The sequence below is a fragment of the Chelon labrosus genome (assembly GCF_963514085.1).
Source record: "Chelon labrosus genome assembly, chromosome: 1".
In the NCBI taxonomy this organism is placed as follows: domain Eukaryota; kingdom Metazoa; phylum Chordata; class Actinopteri; order Mugiliformes; family Mugilidae; genus Chelon; species Chelon labrosus.
Genome location: NC_140337.1, coordinates 11,589,229 through 11,606,175, shown reverse-complemented (window position 1 = coordinate 11,606,175; position 16,947 = coordinate 11,589,229). Strand labels below are relative to the sequence as shown.

General features: G+C 42.9%; 4 protein-coding genes across 5 annotated transcripts; 2 read left to right on the top strand and 2 right to left on the bottom strand.

Moving 5' to 3' along the window:
* Window positions 1-117: 117 nt before the first annotated feature.
* On the bottom strand, window positions 118-2,443 carry LOC311490698 (uncharacterized protein). Its single transcript, XM_084548329.1, has 3 exons — window positions 1,971-2,443; window positions 1,804-1,892; window positions 118-1,141 (listed from the first exon to the last, which is right to left on the bottom strand). Exons 1-3 carry the CDS (start codon window positions 2,218-2,220, stop codon window positions 335-337), a joined length of 1,146 nt encoding a protein of 381 aa, XP_084404455.1. The 5' UTR covers window positions 2,221-2,443; the 3' UTR covers window positions 118-334.
* Window positions 2,444-3,290: 847 nt separating this feature from the next.
* LOC311490665 (uncharacterized protein) lies at window positions 3,291-7,432 on the bottom strand. Its single transcript, XM_084548276.1, has 18 exons — window positions 7,289-7,432; window positions 7,162-7,217; window positions 6,998-7,087; window positions 6,736-6,854; window positions 6,433-6,573; window positions 6,293-6,361; window positions 6,053-6,223; window positions 5,882-5,978; window positions 5,579-5,787; window positions 5,065-5,412; window positions 4,864-4,981; window positions 4,577-4,782; window positions 4,374-4,491; window positions 4,124-4,296; window positions 3,938-4,032; window positions 3,734-3,852; window positions 3,494-3,658; window positions 3,291-3,418 (listed from the first exon to the last, which is right to left on the bottom strand). The coding sequence occupies exons 1-18, from the start codon at window positions 7,309-7,311 to the stop codon at window positions 3,372-3,374; spliced, it is 2,364 nt and encodes a 787-aa protein (XP_084404402.1). The 5' UTR covers window positions 7,312-7,432; the 3' UTR covers window positions 3,291-3,371.
* A 165-nt stretch (window positions 7,433-7,597) lies between these two features.
* LOC311490651 (uncharacterized protein) lies at window positions 7,598-11,644 on the top strand. 2 transcript variants are annotated; one of them, XM_084548256.1, is made up of 19 exons: window positions 7,598-7,755; window positions 7,841-7,896; window positions 7,974-8,060; window positions 8,192-8,319; window positions 8,415-8,555; window positions 8,632-8,694; window positions 8,792-8,962; window positions 9,028-9,124; window positions 9,198-9,415; window positions 9,526-9,676; window positions 9,752-9,948; window positions 10,032-10,149; window positions 10,231-10,436; window positions 10,506-10,623; window positions 10,701-10,873; window positions 10,946-11,043; window positions 11,114-11,232; window positions 11,309-11,461; window positions 11,538-11,644. In XM_084548256.1, the coding sequence occupies exons 1-19, from the start codon at window positions 7,733-7,735 to the stop codon at window positions 11,582-11,584; spliced, it is 2,364 nt and encodes a 787-aa protein (XP_084404382.1). In that variant the 5' UTR covers window positions 7,598-7,732; the 3' UTR covers window positions 11,585-11,644. The 2 variants fall into 2 exon arrangements, with proteins under 2 accessions (XP_084404382.1, XP_084404381.1); XM_084548255.1 differs by having other exon boundaries at window positions 8,632-8,703.
* A 3,721-nt stretch (window positions 11,645-15,365) lies between these two features.
* On the top strand, window positions 15,366-15,912 carry sst5 (somatostatin 5; the record flags this gene model as incomplete). The annotated part of the gene is made up of 2 exons (XM_084548341.1): window positions 15,366-15,494; window positions 15,593-15,912. The coding sequence occupies 2 exons, from the start codon at window positions 15,366-15,368 to the stop codon at window positions 15,791-15,793; spliced, it is 330 nt and encodes a 109-aa protein (XP_084404467.1). The 3' UTR covers window positions 15,794-15,912.
* Window positions 15,913-16,947: the final 1,035 nt, after the last annotated feature.

The following is a 16,947-nucleotide window of genomic DNA, read 5'->3' as shown; positions in this document are numbered from 1 at the left end:
CTTGAACAATAAGAAAACTGCAAAACAAATTCTCAACTGTAAGCTTACATAATCAGGACAATTCACATTGTCTCTGCAACATATTCAAAGTTCCTACATCACCGAGCACATCCCCAGCATCCATTTCCAAAGCTGAAAGAATCTGTTCCTTTATTTATTTGTCTTGTGTTAGCAGCTACAGATAGGCCTGCATTGTTCGGTCGGAGATCCATGGAGGAAAATAAGTTGTTGTTGTTTTTCTCAATGCCATACAAGCTAAGGTTTTTCCACAGCAACCAGTGCCAAGTCAAAGAACCTCCACTCCAAGCTTCCATCATCTGGACAACTCACACGGTCACTGCACGATATCCAAAATTCCCATGTCGCAGAGATTAAGGAGCACATCCACAGCGTCCGCCTCCGAATCCGAAAGCATCGCTTCCTTTATCTCCAAGTAATCGCTCAAAACACTCCGTCTGTTCTTTGTCTTCGAGTTTAAATCCGGTACAGGTGATGCCAGGTTGCCTTGTTGACAGCAATCACCTGCACTCGTGTCCTCCGCAGACCAAATATCTCCGTTCTGCCCAACACGGCCCGTGTCGTTTTGGGTGCAGTCACTGGTTACCGACGCTTGCAAAGCCTCACACTCTCGTTGCGTTTCGACACTTTGGGTTAGCAGAGGAACGGGAAGTGTTTTCTCTGTTTTATACTGGTTTTGGACGTCCTCCTTCAGGTTAAAGCGACTCAAGAGAGTGTTAGCAGCTTCGAGCTCTGCGTCCGACCAACCGGCCTCTCTCAGATGCTTCACATCAAAACACACGGGTTTGCATTTTTCCTCAGCTGAAGGGGAATCCTTAAGATGAAAGAGTAGAGGCTCAACAACGCTGGAAAAGTCGTTTGGTGCATCAGTGAGGCTTTCATTACTTTGCTCTTGATGGTGCAGTTTCAGGAGGTTAGTAATGGCTTGGTCCTCCTCCTGGGTGAGCTGGATGACAACCCGCCTCGGCTGCACCTGAAGGTGGACGGTGTTTATTTTCCAGGTGGGACTGCCCAGGTCTCTGATGGGGTGTGGTCCACTTCTGAACGGGTCTGGGCAGTCTGGTGGGGCCAGGCAGGCAGACATGGTGGGCGGTGGAGAGTTGAGGAGCGAGCAATCAAAAACCTGAGCAAACACAAGTCGTCTAATAAGGTGCACACACTTAAGTGTTATTTTAATTCATAAGGACGTACACACCGCTTCCTCGTGGGCCCTGGTTTCATTTTCATTCTATCCCCTTGCTTTCGGGTCTTAGCTCTGTCTGAGTGGACCGAGACAATCTAATTAAAAAGCCCTGGTCTGTCTGAGCCCCTCCATAAGCTCTGCCCCCCCCAAAGAGCACAGAGACCAGGCCATGCCAGCGAGGAACCCCTTCATCACCACAACCCGCGCTCAATACGTCTACACAAACTGAATTAACTTTTCATCTTGAGATTAATGTACCATATACTTCAGCATTAGAAACGGAGATTAAATTTGATTATGGTCCGAACTCGGCAGCGTTGCACTTAGCAGGACAGTTAGGCTCGGTGTTATGGAATCAGTCTATTTTATATAATGGAGTGTCATTTTCTACTTGTTTGTCCATCAATTTACATTACTAACACTTAACATTATCATCCTAACATTTACAATTACATTAATAACGTTAATGTGACTTAAGGTTATTTATTTAAAAGTGAAAGGCTGTTTATGTCGCTATCCAGGGAATAAATCCCACTCAGGTGTGAATTAGTGTCTCCGTGGCAACTTATTACTGAATATGGGTTTATGAGGTCCTCTCTTACCCTCGGCCCACTCAACATATTGGGTATCCTCCTCCCACAGTCCATGGTGGGGTCACTGTAGAAGACCTCTGCAGGGATGACGGGATGCGCTGAGGAGGGGAAAACATTAGCTCAGATGTTGCACAGCTGCATGGAGTCAACTCACACTCGGGCGGAAGGGGACTCACCTGTTTGGCCTTCTCCCTGACTGGGGTGTGCAAAACCTGCAGCCGTGTACAGAGGCAGGAAGGAGGGGTGGTGCAGGGTCCTGTTGGAGAGGGAGGGCAGGACTGTCTGCCTGGGTCTCTGTTTGAGGGGGGAACACGGAGAAACAGCGGATTGTTGTGCTTGTGTCGTCAAAGTCCGAGCTGAAATTAATATTAGAGAAAACTTACAGAGTAGCTCATTGTCGGTGACTGTTGTAGGTAACACTAGCATCCATGAAAACCCACGCGGTGACAAAACAAAGCAAAACTTGTCTTCTTGCCTGTGTTGAGACTGAGTAGTGACAAATAGCGACGCCTGCTGGTTGATTTAAGAGACAACGTTCATTTCTAATACATTAAACTGGCTTTAACCCATTCGGTCATACGTTTTATATATTAAAAAAATATTAATTATGCGATTTTCAGCTCAATATGGTTTCCTTATGGTCTTGGGTTCACCCGCAGTAAAATAAAACTTGGTGTAGTTTTTCAGTCTCTGCCGTAAAGTTTATATACATATCTTGTCTTCTTAGCAGGTTAGCTAGACAATAACTATTTATTTTTACAACATAAGGATACCGTTTTTACTTCCACATCTTAACTTTGAAATAGCACATAGGAATTTCGTTTAATGCTGTAGTGGTAATATTTTCGACCAAAACAATGACTTTTCCAGCCAATAGCAGGCAAAACAAGCTAACAGTTGCTTATACAACTTAATTTCAAATGCTAAAATAACATTTTCTGAGTAACTTACATTTATTAATGCATTATTTAAAAAAAAAAAAAAAAATTTTTAGCTATTCACCTCGTATTGAAGTTTATGCTAAAGTAAGGAACACTGCTGGGTGTTACCATGGTTACCACAGAGCATATTTGGAAGGAACCAAAAACGCCGGGGGGGTCCGCGTGTAGCAGATAAATACAAAAAGAAAGAGCAAAGCAAATGAATCAAAATTAGACCATTTTACCCATAACTTACTTGAATGGACTTGTTTAATCTCTTCTGCCAATCAGTGCTAATCATGTCATCAGTCCATGACCGCAATTAAGACGATATATAAAATATAAGGCTATGGACAAGTTTGTTGTGGATATACAAGCGGCCTCGTTACAGTTGAACGTGTGCTTCTTAAAGTTTTACTGTTAACATTAAGTTAACTTGGACACACGTTTTAAAAGGGCTTTAACCAACAATAGAAGAGCAGTACTAGTTAAATTTCCCAAAGGATGGAAGTAAATTTAACTACAGTTTGTGTCCATTTTGACCATAACATCTACCTGCCAGATACAGTAGTGGAACACACAAAGACAGCATTTTTACAAAACATCTTTATTAAATTCAGTTTTCTTATTTTATTTTTATTTTTTTTAAAATGACTTTTAAGCTTGGACAGTAGCCACTTTAATCTGTGACGAAGTTTCAACTCCTGCGAAGAAATGTCAACAAAATTTAACAGGTTGAGACTATGCATTTTAAACAAAACTTAAAAATGACAGGTCACCTTTTCCGAAGCCAGTTGCAGGGTTATAAACCTTGACAACTTTGACGTAGCGAACAGCAGACGAGGATGTGATAGTAGATTGTGGTGTTGTAGTTGGCCTGTAGGGAGCTGGTGTGGTTCGAAGGGATGTAGTGGACCTGATGGTGGGACTTGGTGGGATCAAACCTACGGATGAGAGACTGGTTAAAAATGCTCATACAACTCAACAAGGTGATCCTGCAGGTGAATAAGCTACTGTACCTGGTGTGGGCAGCGCAGTGTGGATGATGACGCCAACACCGACTGTGTCGGACTCAAATTTGTACTGTGAGAAGAGGCGATGGAGACCAGCCAGAGGATATGTACACTGTAGGATCACCCTGTGAGACGAGGACAATTTCACCGACGTGGGTCAACTGGAGAGACGCTTTATAGTATTCAAAAGGAAAGGCTGCAGATGCTCACCTCTCAGTAGCTTCATCTGAAACAAACTTGTTCATACTTAGATACTTCTCGTGGTAGAAAATCTCATTTTGATAGGTGACATTTTCCTTCCCAAGCTGATGAAACAGTAGGTTGTTCTCCTCAGTCATTAACTCTGAGGCCACGTAGAATATTACAATATCAATGAAATCAACCTTTCAGCACTACCTTGACTATGGATCCACAGCTGTTGAGTAGAAAAGAGAAGAGAGCCCTAGTGCCGTCTACTTCTTTGGGTCCGCAGTATTTGTCCATGAGGTTGGTTCTTGCTGGGATGCCTCCGCTCAGGATGGCCAGAGACGAGTCAGCCACCACGGTCATCACCCCATCAGTTGAACACACTACAGAGAGCTGACTTTAGTATGTACCATCTATATTCCAACTCCACATGCTCTTACAGTAAACAGGATGTTCTTACTAATGAGTTCAGTAGAAGTGAACGGACACGTCTTGACACTGGAAGTCTGGACCTCCAATGTCTCACGATCCCTCACCAGGATCTCAAAAGTGCCAAAGAATCCCTTCAAAGTAATTTCCTATAAAAAGACGCCCGAGTCACTCCACGTTTGAAGCAATATAGGTCCCAGAACCAGGGTTAACGTCCATCAAGCCTCATCCTACCTTGTATTCATATCCATTAGTGAAGAGCGGTACACTGAGCAGCAGCCTCTGGCTATCATTGCTCATGATGTAGCCGCGCTGAGCTGCCAGCTCCGACGTCAGCAGATCTGACCCGATGCAGATCTCCCACAGGTAGTCGAAAGGCCGGTGGTCCAGCTTGAAGTTGATCCCAGACTCAGAACAAGCCGCATCAAAGACCGGAGGAGCTGTCAAATACAGTATAATGAATAACTGCATGATGCTTGAACAGCACTGAAACACAGATCAACTGAAGATTCAAGACTTACAGACGTCTGCTAATGCCACGACTGACACTGTGTGGTAACAAGGCTCATCTCCAAACAGAACAGTCAGCGTGTAGTTGATGTCAAGCATGAGCTGCATTGCTGCATCTTCTTTGGAGAACTAGGAGACAAAACACAATCCTGTCAGCATTAACCAGCTTCACATGTGGAGATGCACCCGGACAAATTTCTAAAGATCTTTACCTCCTGAATGACGACTGGATCATCAAAAGGAACCTTCAGAGTGTAGCCGTGGGTGTTGTTGGGTTGAACCACCTTCGTGATGGTGTGACTGCTCGCGTTGGTCAGTTCTTGTCCATTCACATGAACAGCAGCCAACTCAACATCTTCAGGGACATCTCCCAGGTAAACAGTGAATATTTGCTCTTCAAGAACAGTTTGGTTATCAGTGAAAAGTGGCCGAGGCAGCAGGGGAGTGACCAGGGTCCTGTGAAATCTGATCACGGTCTCTGCACGATCTTCATCCAACAAGGTTTGAGCCAAGTAGAGGTTGAAGACGTAAAACTCATAGAGACCCTCAGCCACAAAGCTCTGAAAGACATTCCCACAAGATACGTTTATAATAATATAAATGACATTTGTGTTTTATTAAAAGAGGAAATACTCAAGATTACAAAATGTCACAGATTGTAACTCATGAACATTCATCATTCCCAGTTTTAACTTGTTCTGGTTTAATTTCCAATGATCTTCTCACCGTCCTGTATCCTCCTTCAGCATTATAAGGAATGCTGATGTGGACTGTGGCGTTGTGGTTCTCCACAGTGTAGCCCATCTCCTCTGCAATCGGCTGCTCCACAAGTTCACCATTGAGTCCGATACTGAGCTTTGTGTAATCAGTACTGGTGTACAACGCCTCTGGGGTCTCCCACGTCATGTAGCCGCTGTCATCATAAGATCCTTGATCTGTTTAGAGGAAGATGATCAAGAAAATGAGTTCAACTTTTTGTACGTGAAAATTTGTCTAGAATATGGAAAATTACAGTTATATAATACAGACGCATGGAGCAAGCAGCCACCAGATCGACCATGATGACAAACCAGCTTTGTCTGGAGAACACCGTTGCATGGACCGCCTCTACTGGAACACCATTCACCTGGAGATTGACTCTGATCAAACCCTGCTTTGGACTAATTCTTCATAAACAGACATTGTGCACCATTTGTCTACCTCAGTGCTGTATGAGTCAGGCTGTCCATACGGTGTACGAAATATCAGCCGGCTGTCTGTCAGGTCAAACAAATAACCCTTCCTACGAGCCAGAGAAAGGTTCATGGCCGGCAGCTGCTCTTCAGCCCTTTGAAACATCACCTGCCAGTCCGAGGTGACGGAGCTGTGGGCCTGCAAAGAAATTCAAAATCTCAAAAACACTTCACAAAATGAAAATAAATTTGCTTCTTTGAGACGAACAGGTATGAGGGTATTCCAGTCGTCAATCCTCGTCCCAGAAGGACAGGTCAATTCACTCTTCACGGATACCTACAAAAGAATCCAGGATTAGTCAATGACTTTTCACTAAATCAACCATTACTAGATGCATCCAAGCTCACTTCCATGTAGTTGGTCTCACAGGTAACCTCTCTAGGTGACCACAGGAGAGCAGGAGAACAGGTCTTGGCCAGCGCATATGAGGCCTCCTTTCCTTCATGGTTTACGATCAGGTTGAAGTTGAACGTGAACACTTCATCATCCTGAAGATAGATAGATAGGTTTTATTTGTCACATGCACAGTTATACATAGTACAATGCACAGTGAAATGTATTGTACTTGAAAAAGCCAGAAGAATGACATTAGATTCAACTTTTGTCTCTTTGACCAGCAGAATATCAAATATAAATTTGTGTGTGCATACTTTGTTGTCGGTGTGGCAGCTGAAGTAAGAGGCTCGGAGCTCCACGTGGTTCTGGACGCTGACACTGTAACCACATTTTGCTGCATACTGTTCAGTGACGGCGTAGACGCCTGTTCTGTCTGCAAGAAGAGAGATCAGAGATCAGCATGGTGTTGTAAATAAGGGATGATTTATTATTTTCGTTGACTAAATGTGTGCCAGTCTGCGCAATAACATGGACACAGCCTTGCGGCAGACAGAAACAAAGCTTTGTGGGACTCACCAACAGCCTCAAAGCGAGATTCCTCTCCAGCGAATGAAAGCCTAACAGCTATCATGACGTAACGATCACGACACTCCATGTGAAGAACTCCTGAAAGAGCAGACAAATTCTTACTATAGACCGCCTACTAATTGAGCCAGGCCCTCAAGCAAACATTTATTTACCATCTGGTAGGAGGTCACGTCCTGCAGTCGTCCACACACACAGGACAAAAGCCAGGCTGTAAAAAAAAAAAAGGAATATGTGACAAGAGATTTCAATGTCATCTCAACTTCTATTAAATCAACTTACCCCAAACCAAACTTAAAGGACATGGCAATTAATGTGTTGGTGGTGTCTAAAGCTAGCACTTTGCTGCTAGAAAACTACACCCACTAACCAACACAAGCCTAACTGAGCCACTTGTTTGGTGTATCATGAGCAAACTGGCATCAAAGGTGGTTTCCTGCAGCTGCCTTTATCAGTGCATTCCTTAAAGTTGAAGGAAGGCTGACCTCAGCTGCAGCTGATTGAAAGTGTATTAGTCACACCTGTGAGTTTAACCTCTGAGAGCGCCTGGTTGGCCACTGAGCATGCATTTAGAACATTTATAAAAAGCTGGTGAAGGAGAGAGCACCACATGGTTCAGTTAGGTTAAGATACGCCAAATAATTCACTTGAGAGTGTGTGTTGGTTAGCAGGTGTAGTTTGCTAGCAGCTGGGCTAGCTTTAGACACTGCTGACACATCAGTGGTTATGGCTTTTGGTTTTTGTCTTCGGTAAGGTGTTATCTCTGCGATTTGGAAAAGTCTTAATTGTCTATTGATGCATTTCTTGAAATTTATTTCTGCCTCCATGTTGCAGTGTGGCCTTATTTCTCTCCCTATGGGCAATTTCAAAATGTGATCTTGTTCCCAGCGGTAAGAATGTCTATTTAAAAACCCACTTGCAATGATTTATGCACATATTTTGATATAAACTTGTTTTTTCCATACAGGAGTTAATATGGAGTGTCGTGATCGGTACTTCATGATGGCCGTTGATGTCTCCTTGGCTGGGTATGAACCTCAGTTTGAGGCTGTTGGTGAGTCCTGCATGTTCGACGGAGGACCAAGAGTGCTGGCATTTTAGTTCTATTACATCTGTGAATGAATCAACTCAAACCAGACCTAATTAAGTTAAGAGAAATCACTTTATGGATGGAATATTTTCCAGATGGAACAGGTGTGTACGCCATCACTGAGCAGTATGCAGCGGAGTGTGGCTACACTGTCAGTGTTCGTCCTCTACAGGGCCATGTGGAGCTCAGAGCCTCTTATTTCAGCTGCCACACTGACAACAAAGTATGTACAAATAACATGTTTTGTACACATCAAGCTATTGGAAAAATATTGTTAACCTGGTCTGGTACACCGCCATCTTCCTTTGGGTGTTCCAGGATGATGAAGAGTTCACATTCAACTTCAACCTGATCGTGCACCATGAAGGAAACGAGGGCACCTATGCACTGAGCAAGACCTGTTCTCTCTCTCTCCCCTGGTCTCCCAGAGAGGTCACCTGTGAGACCAACTACATGGAAGTAAGCTTGGATACATCTAGTAATGGTTGATTCAGGGAGCAGTTGAGATGTTGACTAATCCCTTGCTCTTCTACAGGTGTCTGTGAGGAGTGACATAGCCTGTCCATCTGGGACGAAGCTAGATGACTGGGATGCTGAGGTCCAAACTGTATGATGGCATGATCTCTGCCTCTAGAAAATGTGTGAATTAGGCATTTGTAGTGCTTGTTTAAATTGCGTGCGTTCTATTTTTAAAGGCCTATTCTTCAGCTACCTCAGACTGGCAGGTGATGTTGCACAGAGACGGGGAGCACTTGATACCCTTGAACCTCACTGAAGCTCATAAACGGGGATATGTGTTTGACCTGACGGACGGAAGGCTGGTGTTTCGTACGACGTATGGACAACCTGACTCAATCAGCACTGAGGTAAACCTCTAGCGTCCGTTCATAAAGCATCGGTCCAAAGCAGGGTTTAATCAGTCTCTCTCCAGGTGAATGGTGTTCCAGTAGAGGTGGTCCATGCAACGCTGTTCTCCAGACAAAGCTGGGTTGTTATCATGGTCGACCTGGTGGCTGCTTGCTCCACGTGTCAGTATTAGTCTTGTTGTCGTCGTCTCCCCTTTTCATCTTCCCAATGAAACTAACGATGGTGCATCCACAGATGAAGGATCATACGACGAAATTGGCTACATTATATGGGAAACTCCGGAGATGCTGCACCCGCTGCTGTCTGGTCTACATGACACAAAGGTCAACATTGGAGTTGATGGTGAACTTGTGGAGCAGCCAGTTGCAGAGGAGAGAGGCTACAATGTGGAGAAGCAGAACACCACAGTCCACATCAGCATCCCTTATAATGCTGAAGGAAGTTACAGGAAGGTGAGGATGTGCTGACGTGACCCAAAGACGTAGACATTGTCAGACCTAGGTCGACTTAATGAACACAAACTAGATGGACCTGTCCTGACAAATTCCTGCATCTCTTTCAGAGTATTGTATCTGGAGACCTCTACGAGTATTACATCTTCTATCTCTACTTGGAGAAAATCTCAGTGGATGAGGATCACATCGACACCAGACTTCGTTTTCAGAGGACTCTCGTCACACCTCTGCTACCGTGCCCTGTTTTCACTGAAAACCGTAAGTTCACTGACTTGTTTAGTTGTGTTGACAATGATTTAACTGGATTTTATTTTATTTTTTTTTTTATTTCAGGAACGGTGGTTGAGGAACGCATGTTCACGGTCTACCTCGGAGATGTCCCTGAAGATGTTGAGTTGGCTGCTGTTCATGTGAATGGACAAGAACTGACTAACGCGAGCAGTCACACCATCACGGAGGTGGTTCAACCCAACAACACCCACGGCTACACTCTGAAGGTTCCTTTTGATGATCCAGTCGTCATTCAGGAGGTAAAGATCTTTAGAAATTTGTCCAGGTGCATCTCCACATGTGAAGCTGGTTAATGCTGACAGGGTTGGGTTTTGTCTCCTAGTTCTCCAAAGAAGATGCAGCAATGCAGCTCATGCTTGACATCAACTACACGCTGACTGTTCTGTTTGGAGATGAGCCTTATTACCACACAGTGTCAGTCGTGGCATTAACAGACGTCTGTAAGTCTTTAATCTTCAGTTGATCTGTATTTCAGTGCTGTTCAAGCATCATGCACTTACTCATTATACTATATTTGACAGCTCCTCCGGTCTTTGATGCGGCTTGTTCTGAGTCTGGGATCAACTTCAAGCTGGACCACCGGCCTTTCGACTACCTGTGGGAGATCTGCATCGGTTCAGATCTGCTGACGCTGGAGCTGGCAGCTCAGCGCGGCTACATCATGAGCAATGATAGCCAGAGTCTTTTGCTCAGTGTACCGCTCTTCACTAATGGATATGAATACAAGGTAGGATGAGGCTTGATGGACGTTAACTCAGGTTCTGGGACCTATACTGACTCGGATGTCTTTTTATAGGACATTACTTTGAAGGGATTCTTTGGCACTTTTGAGATCCTGGTGAGGGATCGTGAGACATTGGAGGTCCAGACTTCCAGTGTCAAGACGTGTCCGTTCACTTCTACTGAACTCATTAGTAAGAACATCCTGTTTACTGTAAGAGCATGTGGAGTTGGAATATAGATGGTACATACTAAAGTCATCTCTCTACAGTGTGTTCAACTGATGGGGTGATGACCGTGGTGGCTGACTTGTCTCTTGCCGTCTTAAGTGGAGGCATCCCAGCAAGAACCAACCTCATGGACATATACTGCGGACCCAAAGAAGTAGATGGCACTAGGGTTCGCTTCTCTTTCCCTCTCAACGGCTGTGGATCCATAGTCAAGGTAGTAGGAAAATGTTCAATTTTAAATGTTCTGTTCTGTGCTTGAACCAACATCTAAATATTTTTCCTCTAGCTGGGTAAAGAGTACGTGACGTATGAAAATGAGATTTTCTTCAGCCAGAAGCCCCGCTCTTTTAAAAATCCAACACAGTCGAGCATCGCTGGTGACAGGTTTGTAGTTTCTGACTCGTTACCCCTCACTCAGCAACAGTGATGACACACCCATACCTTTGTCTTACAGGATCACATTTCAGTGTGTTTATGCTATGGCTGGGCTCCATCGTCTCTTCTCAGTGTACAAGTTTGAGTCCGACACTGTCGGTGTTGGCCTCATTGTACATTCGGCAAACTCCACTGAAAGTAGGTGGTTAAACAATTCAACTGTATAAACATTAGTTAAACTATCACATGCTGAGAACTTGGCTTCGTCATCCAGGTCTGCAGAGTCCCACAATCAAGCCCACTGCAATTCCCACAACGGCGCTGACTACCAGAAGTCCCACAAGACTCGTCTCTGTACGACCTGGTTACCACCCTAATGCTCAGTACATCAGGGTATCCAGTTATCTCAAGAATCTCTCAAAGAAAGGTTGGTGCTTGGTTTAAAAAAATAAAAAATGGTTAAATTTAAAAACGGTTTCTAAAATCCTTTCATCTCTTCACAGGAACTCTAGGATCGTCACAGCTCAAAGAGAATGTTGGCATATACTGAAGGACTCTCGCTGCAGGGATTTTAAATCATTCTCAATAAATATGGTCTTAAATGCTCCAACTTGTCATTGAAGGCTCGAACTTCAGCAAAAACATTCAACATGATGCCACATGTAGCTGTTTGAGGCTGATGCTTCATCTAGAAATTGGTCTGTATCGCCTGGAACAGCTTTTTACAGATGGAGATTCCCTGGCAAAGTCCTAGTGCAAAATAACTTTAATGATTTTAATGCTCACTACCAGGTGCACCATGAGACTCGGTATGACCAGGTTAAAATTCCTCATGCTTGGTGCATAAAATATGTAGATTTCAAAGAGAACACTTAAACTAGAGATTTGAGTGAGCATGTATTAATACCCAAATTAAATACTGGACTGCCTGTTTACTTTATATTTAACTTCTTGTACCTTGTTCTAATCCAAACAAAAAGAAATGGACAATTTCCAGCAACAAATTTTATTGGCATGTTATGGAGAAATCTAAGAGTCCAATGTCTTAATTCACTTATTCAGATTACACTATCTGTCCTCGGTATTAATAGTTTAATATCTATTTAAATAACAAAGTTTCACGGCAGCATTAGCTCGAGGAAGCATGTGTCATCTGCCACCAAATGGACTTGTACAGCAACACTGGATGGTCAGCCTAAAAATTACAAGAGTTCCTTTAACAACACCTTGCAAAATTGAATTACTTTTCTCACCTGTATGACGGACTCATCTAAAGGTAGGAATCCTTGGAGGTAACGGACTTGACGTCCTACACCAGAATATTCCCCTCACTCTTGGAAAAATGTTTTTTTTTTTTTTTTTTTTTTTGTCATTAAAGTTTCCAATATAACCTACTTCAAGCTTTCAGAGCAGCTGTGAGTAGATGTTAAATGTAACCTGTATAGAAGGCAGCTGATTTAAAGTGCTCTGCAAGGAACATGACACTTAAAGCCGCTGATGTCTTGTCTGTCAGCTTGGAGATCAGCAACAGCGGCTTCATAACTTCATTACTCTGAAACTCAGTTTGTGTGATATCACAATACCTGCAGATGTACTGCGTAAAGTTGTTAGAGAACCCACAAATATCACGTTACCCCAAATTATCACTAGCAATGGAACACAGACCCCCTTTCACCAACAGATTTTGCTCCAGAGCCTTTGGACATGTGCTCACAAACAAATGTTTAACGGGGCTGAGCAAAGGAATGTTTGGGCCATTGACTGCGGTGAAGTTAGTTTTAGGCTGGATATTAATATCTTCATGGAAAAGTTGGAATTATTACTTTTTCATGATAACCTCAGTTTTCTCAACGGCTTCCATGTCATGTGAGCCCCTGGCTCTGAACCTATGAATTGCACTAATACACTGGACAAATGGGACACACATAACGTAACCTTTTGCTCTACTCAGAAGCTCCTGAATGTATGGTAATAGGTCATTATCATTCAAAGAAAGGCTCATTTATTTAATGTCTGTTTGCTCCAAGCGTCGGTTGAAATATCAATGAAATTTAACCAAATCTTTGCATACAACTGTATAAACAATATCTAAGATAAAATGAATTGATAAAATATCGAGGAGCTTTCTGTACATACAGATAATTCAGCTGTTGCTCTGTTACACTGAGCCAGTGAGTGGGAACTGTCATCACCCAGAATCTAGACTGGATTGTTGCGTACGTTAGTTTTATTTAAGTGATTATTTAATAAGAACAAAAAAGTTAGACCATGGTTCCTTCTGACTACAATTAAATATCCCTGTTGCGTCATTATATTTGATATTACGTTCATTAGTCTTCAAAAAATAGCTAGAAATTCAGAATAAAAAACTGAAATCAGCAACGTAAAGGATCCTATAGAGTCATATACTGTACCAATCAGCTGGAGGAACTTTGACGAATGTGTTTATTAATCCTGACAAACTGCTGACACATTGTCATGATATCATGTCACAGAGCAGCGGATGTGTGATTTGTGCGATCCCCACCTCCTTCGTCCAGAGGGCCACAGCTGGACGTCCGCCATCGACACATCTTCCGCTGCTTGGAAAATGTTACTTTAAGTCATGTCATGATTAAAGACTGAGCAATCTGACTCATCAGCGAGAGCCCTGTGGAGAAGACGGAGGAAAACACCAGTCACGGGAAAGGTCACGGTCTATTTAAAGAAGCAGATGCAAAAATGAGACTTTTAGCTGGAGTATTGTGAAAAAAAACTTTATAGCATATTAAATTTACAAAGATTAGAGCTGTGGCTCTCAAATGAAGGGAAGAACTAAAGAACAAATGCACTTTTCACAATAGCTCAAGTCATTTTTATAGTGTTGTTTCAAAGGCTATAATAAACTTGACTGTATACTGTACAATGTGTAGCTCACTCTTCATCTGTGCAGGAGGTCAGCAGCACACATTAATAACTAAACTTATTTACAGTGGACGGGAGGGGTATGTGGTTTCTAAAGAGGGCCTGGTCAGAAAATATGCAAATGGATGAATATCTTAAAACAATACTGTGTACATATATATATACAAACTATTGTTTCAAGAGCCCCAATTAGGGTGGGCCGCTGTTCATCCGTCCAAACAACACAGCGTAAGAGCGTGCTGACAATGAATGTGGTAAAAAAAAAATCAAATTAAAAAAATAGAAATAAAATTTAAGATAACAATAAAATTTAAAATAATAATAAAACCTCAAATTAAAAAATAAAGAAATAAAAATAAAATTAAAACAATAATACATTTAAAGTAATAACTAAAAAAATCTAATTAAAAAAAAAAAAAAAAACACAAAAATTGTTTCAACCCACATATGCAGGATGTCCACTTAATATGAAGAAGCTCTTGGGTTGTCACTGCTTCATCCTAAAAGCATATTCACTTGTGTACAGTTTTGTTTAGGTGGAAATTAAGTTTTTATTTTATTCTGTGTTCCACCCTCATGACATTTATACTAATTCTTCTACCTCTGCTTTACACAGCGACGAAGGCATTTGTTAGGAACAGTATGTCACATGATTTGTTGCTGCGATTGGTTGTGCGACTATTCATTTTCACGCAGAGATATTTATTTCTCTGTATTGGTTCAAACATCTCCCATATTGTGAGTCTATTGTTTTTTTAAATCTGAAATCAGGGTTTAAGACGTAAACAGTCAGGAACTCTCAGATTCAGCTCCCGTCTCTTTGTGGGGTCTCAAACCTCATGTTGGAACCAGCCATAACATCCAAGTCTTTTGTTTTAAAGTTCAAAACACCATTTCTTACCAAATAGGCGTGTTTTCAGAGTCACTTTTCTCTTCTTTCAAGTGTCTTTGTTTGCAGTCTGACATTTAGGTGTTAACCCTCCTTCTCCTTGGTCTTCCACTGACTCAAAGCGAAGCTGAAGGGTGGGGGAGTGTTGGACTGGTTAGGGCGTCCTCATTAACATTTGAGTCACATTGTGTCATTAACAGCACCGTGCAGCATGCAGACCTCACGCCGTGCTCCGGACCCCTACAAGGCCGGTGTGGCTAATTAGGACTGACAGAAGTTAAGTCATTAACTTTCACTTTACTGCAACATGAGGACTAATCAACCCAAGAAGCTCTCTGAGGGTTAGTTGGTTTGTCTGTGGCGTCACGGCCGTCCAGTGGCACTTCCACCAATCACGTCCTTTTGTTGTCTTGAGGATGAGGAGGATCTGAAGATGAAGAAGCCTATTTATCTGCACATCTTAGCGGGATAACGTTCAGCTCCTCCATCACCTAGGTTGGGGTTAGTCATATTTTGGACGCGCTTGTTTTAGGTGGAGATGCTTCTCTCTCTGATGCACGTACTTCTGGCGGCTTTGTGTTCGTCTTTACTGCTGGTGCAGGTCAGCGGCGCTCCACACAGCGACGTGCTGATAGAAACCCTGAGAGCAGACCTCACAAACGACAAGGTGAGTCAGTCCTGCATGGAGCTGGTACAGACATTCACCTTCTTCTTCTTTTTCTTGAACTTCAAACACTTACACTTGCCGTTCCTGTTCTCCTTCAGGATCTTACTGACTTGGTGTTCCTCAAGTTCATGTCCGAGCTGATGGCAGCCAGAGGCGACGTGATGCTCGGCGAGCTGGATGAAGAGGAGGTGGAAGGCAGTGAGCAGGTGTTGATGAGGCGGCGACACCTTCCCCTCTCGCAGAGAGAGCGCAAGGCAGGCTGCCGGAACTTCTTCTGGAAGACTTTCACCTCGTGTTAAGGAGGAGGAAGGAGCATTCTTGTTTTTAAAGGATGAATTAACCCTTGTATGCTCACTTTGTAGTAGCTGGAACATTTACTGCAGGGTAAGAAATATACAGATGCTCAACAGTTGTAGGGTTATGCGTTGTAAGATACATAAATAAAAGTTTCTGATTTAAAATGTGACGCTGCATTTCAGAAAATCTGATTTGTGAACTTTTAAGAGACACCACTGACAGCTGAAACAATGCTGCGTCCCGTAGGGAAAGCTTTCGTCCTGGCATTCATGCAGATGTTACTCGTCACGTACGATCTGCGTACGTGTTGCTGACATAGCAACGACACTCTCCGACGGGCAACAGCCACCCCCAGCAGGACAGTGCAGCCTGCCACATCACCAAGACTTCTTTGGGACAGCTCAAAAAACAAAAGATAGAGTTCGAGGTGTTGACCTGGCCTCCAAACTCCCCAGATCCTAAACTAATTGAGTGTCTGTGGTATATGCTGGAACACGCTTAATCAACAGAGATCCTTCCCTCAACTAATAGGATCCAAAGGCCCCCATTTACCAACATCCAGGTGCCAGACACCAGCTATCCAAAGACCCGTGTCCTTTCCCAAATGAGTCACAACTGTTTTAGAGGCACGAGGGAGACCTGCACAATGTTAGGAAGGTGGTTTTAATGTTGTGGCTGATCAGTGAAAATTTAGAAAAGTTTAAATTAAGACGATTTTTTTTTAATCGCGATTAATCGCATGATTCACAGAGTCGATGCAAATTAATCGCATTATTTTCAGATATCAGTTTTAAATGTACCTGGTTATTTACTTATATTTCTCAGCTGCAGGTAATTGTGTTCTTGTCAGGAGATGTGGATGGGCTTTGAGTCAGTTCAGAAAACTTTATCCATTTCTGTTGGTTTGTTTCTGCTTCACTTCTCCTTATTTAGATAGTTTTGACAATACTGCCCTCCGCTGGGTAAAATCATTTACTGTGACCTCACTTCAGGTTTGGGGACGAGGTTGTAACAACACAACATGTGCGAGTTAATTGCGCAAAAATAAATAATTAAAGATGTTAAAAGCGTTTTAGGTTAAAATGTTAACTACAACAGCTCTGTTTTAAATTTAAAGCAATTCTGGATACTACATTTCCCATAACGCATCACAGCA

Bases quoted from the DNA above. Each gene is read 5' to 3' on its own strand.
- LOC311490698 (XM_084548329.1), bottom strand. From the start codon at position 2,220: ATGCTAGTGTTACCTACAACAGTCACCGACAATGAGCTACTCTGTAAG. The intron at 1,893-1,970 runs GTGAGTCCCCTT...TCCCCTCCTCAG, and splicing joins TCAGGGAGAAGGCCAAACAG to CGCATCCCGTCATCCCTGCA. The intron at 1,142-1,803 runs GTAAGAGAGGAC...GTGTTTGCTCAG, and splicing joins ATATGTTGAGTGGGCCGAGG to GTTTTTGATTGCTCGCTCCT.
- LOC311490651 (XM_084548255.1), top strand. From the start codon at position 7,733: ATGGCTTTTGGTTTTTGTCTTCG. The intron at 8,061-8,191 runs GTGAGTCCTGCA...AATATTTTCCAG, and splicing joins ACCTCAGTTTGAGGCTGTTG to ATGGAACAGGTGTGTACGCC. The intron at 9,416-9,525 runs GTGAGGATGTGC...CATCTCTTTCAG, and splicing joins CTGAAGGAAGTTACAGGAAG to AGTATTGTATCTGGAGACCT.
- LOC311490665 (XM_084548276.1), bottom strand. From the start codon at position 7,311: ATGTCCTTTAAGTTTGGTTTGGG. The intron at 7,088-7,161 runs GTAAATAAATGT...CTGCTCTTTCAG, and splicing joins ACGTGACCTCCTACCAGATG to GAGTTCTTCACATGGAGTGT. The intron at 4,297-4,373 runs GTAAGAACATCC...AGCTCTCTGTAG, and splicing joins CACTTCTACTGAACTCATTA to TGTGTTCAACTGATGGGGTG.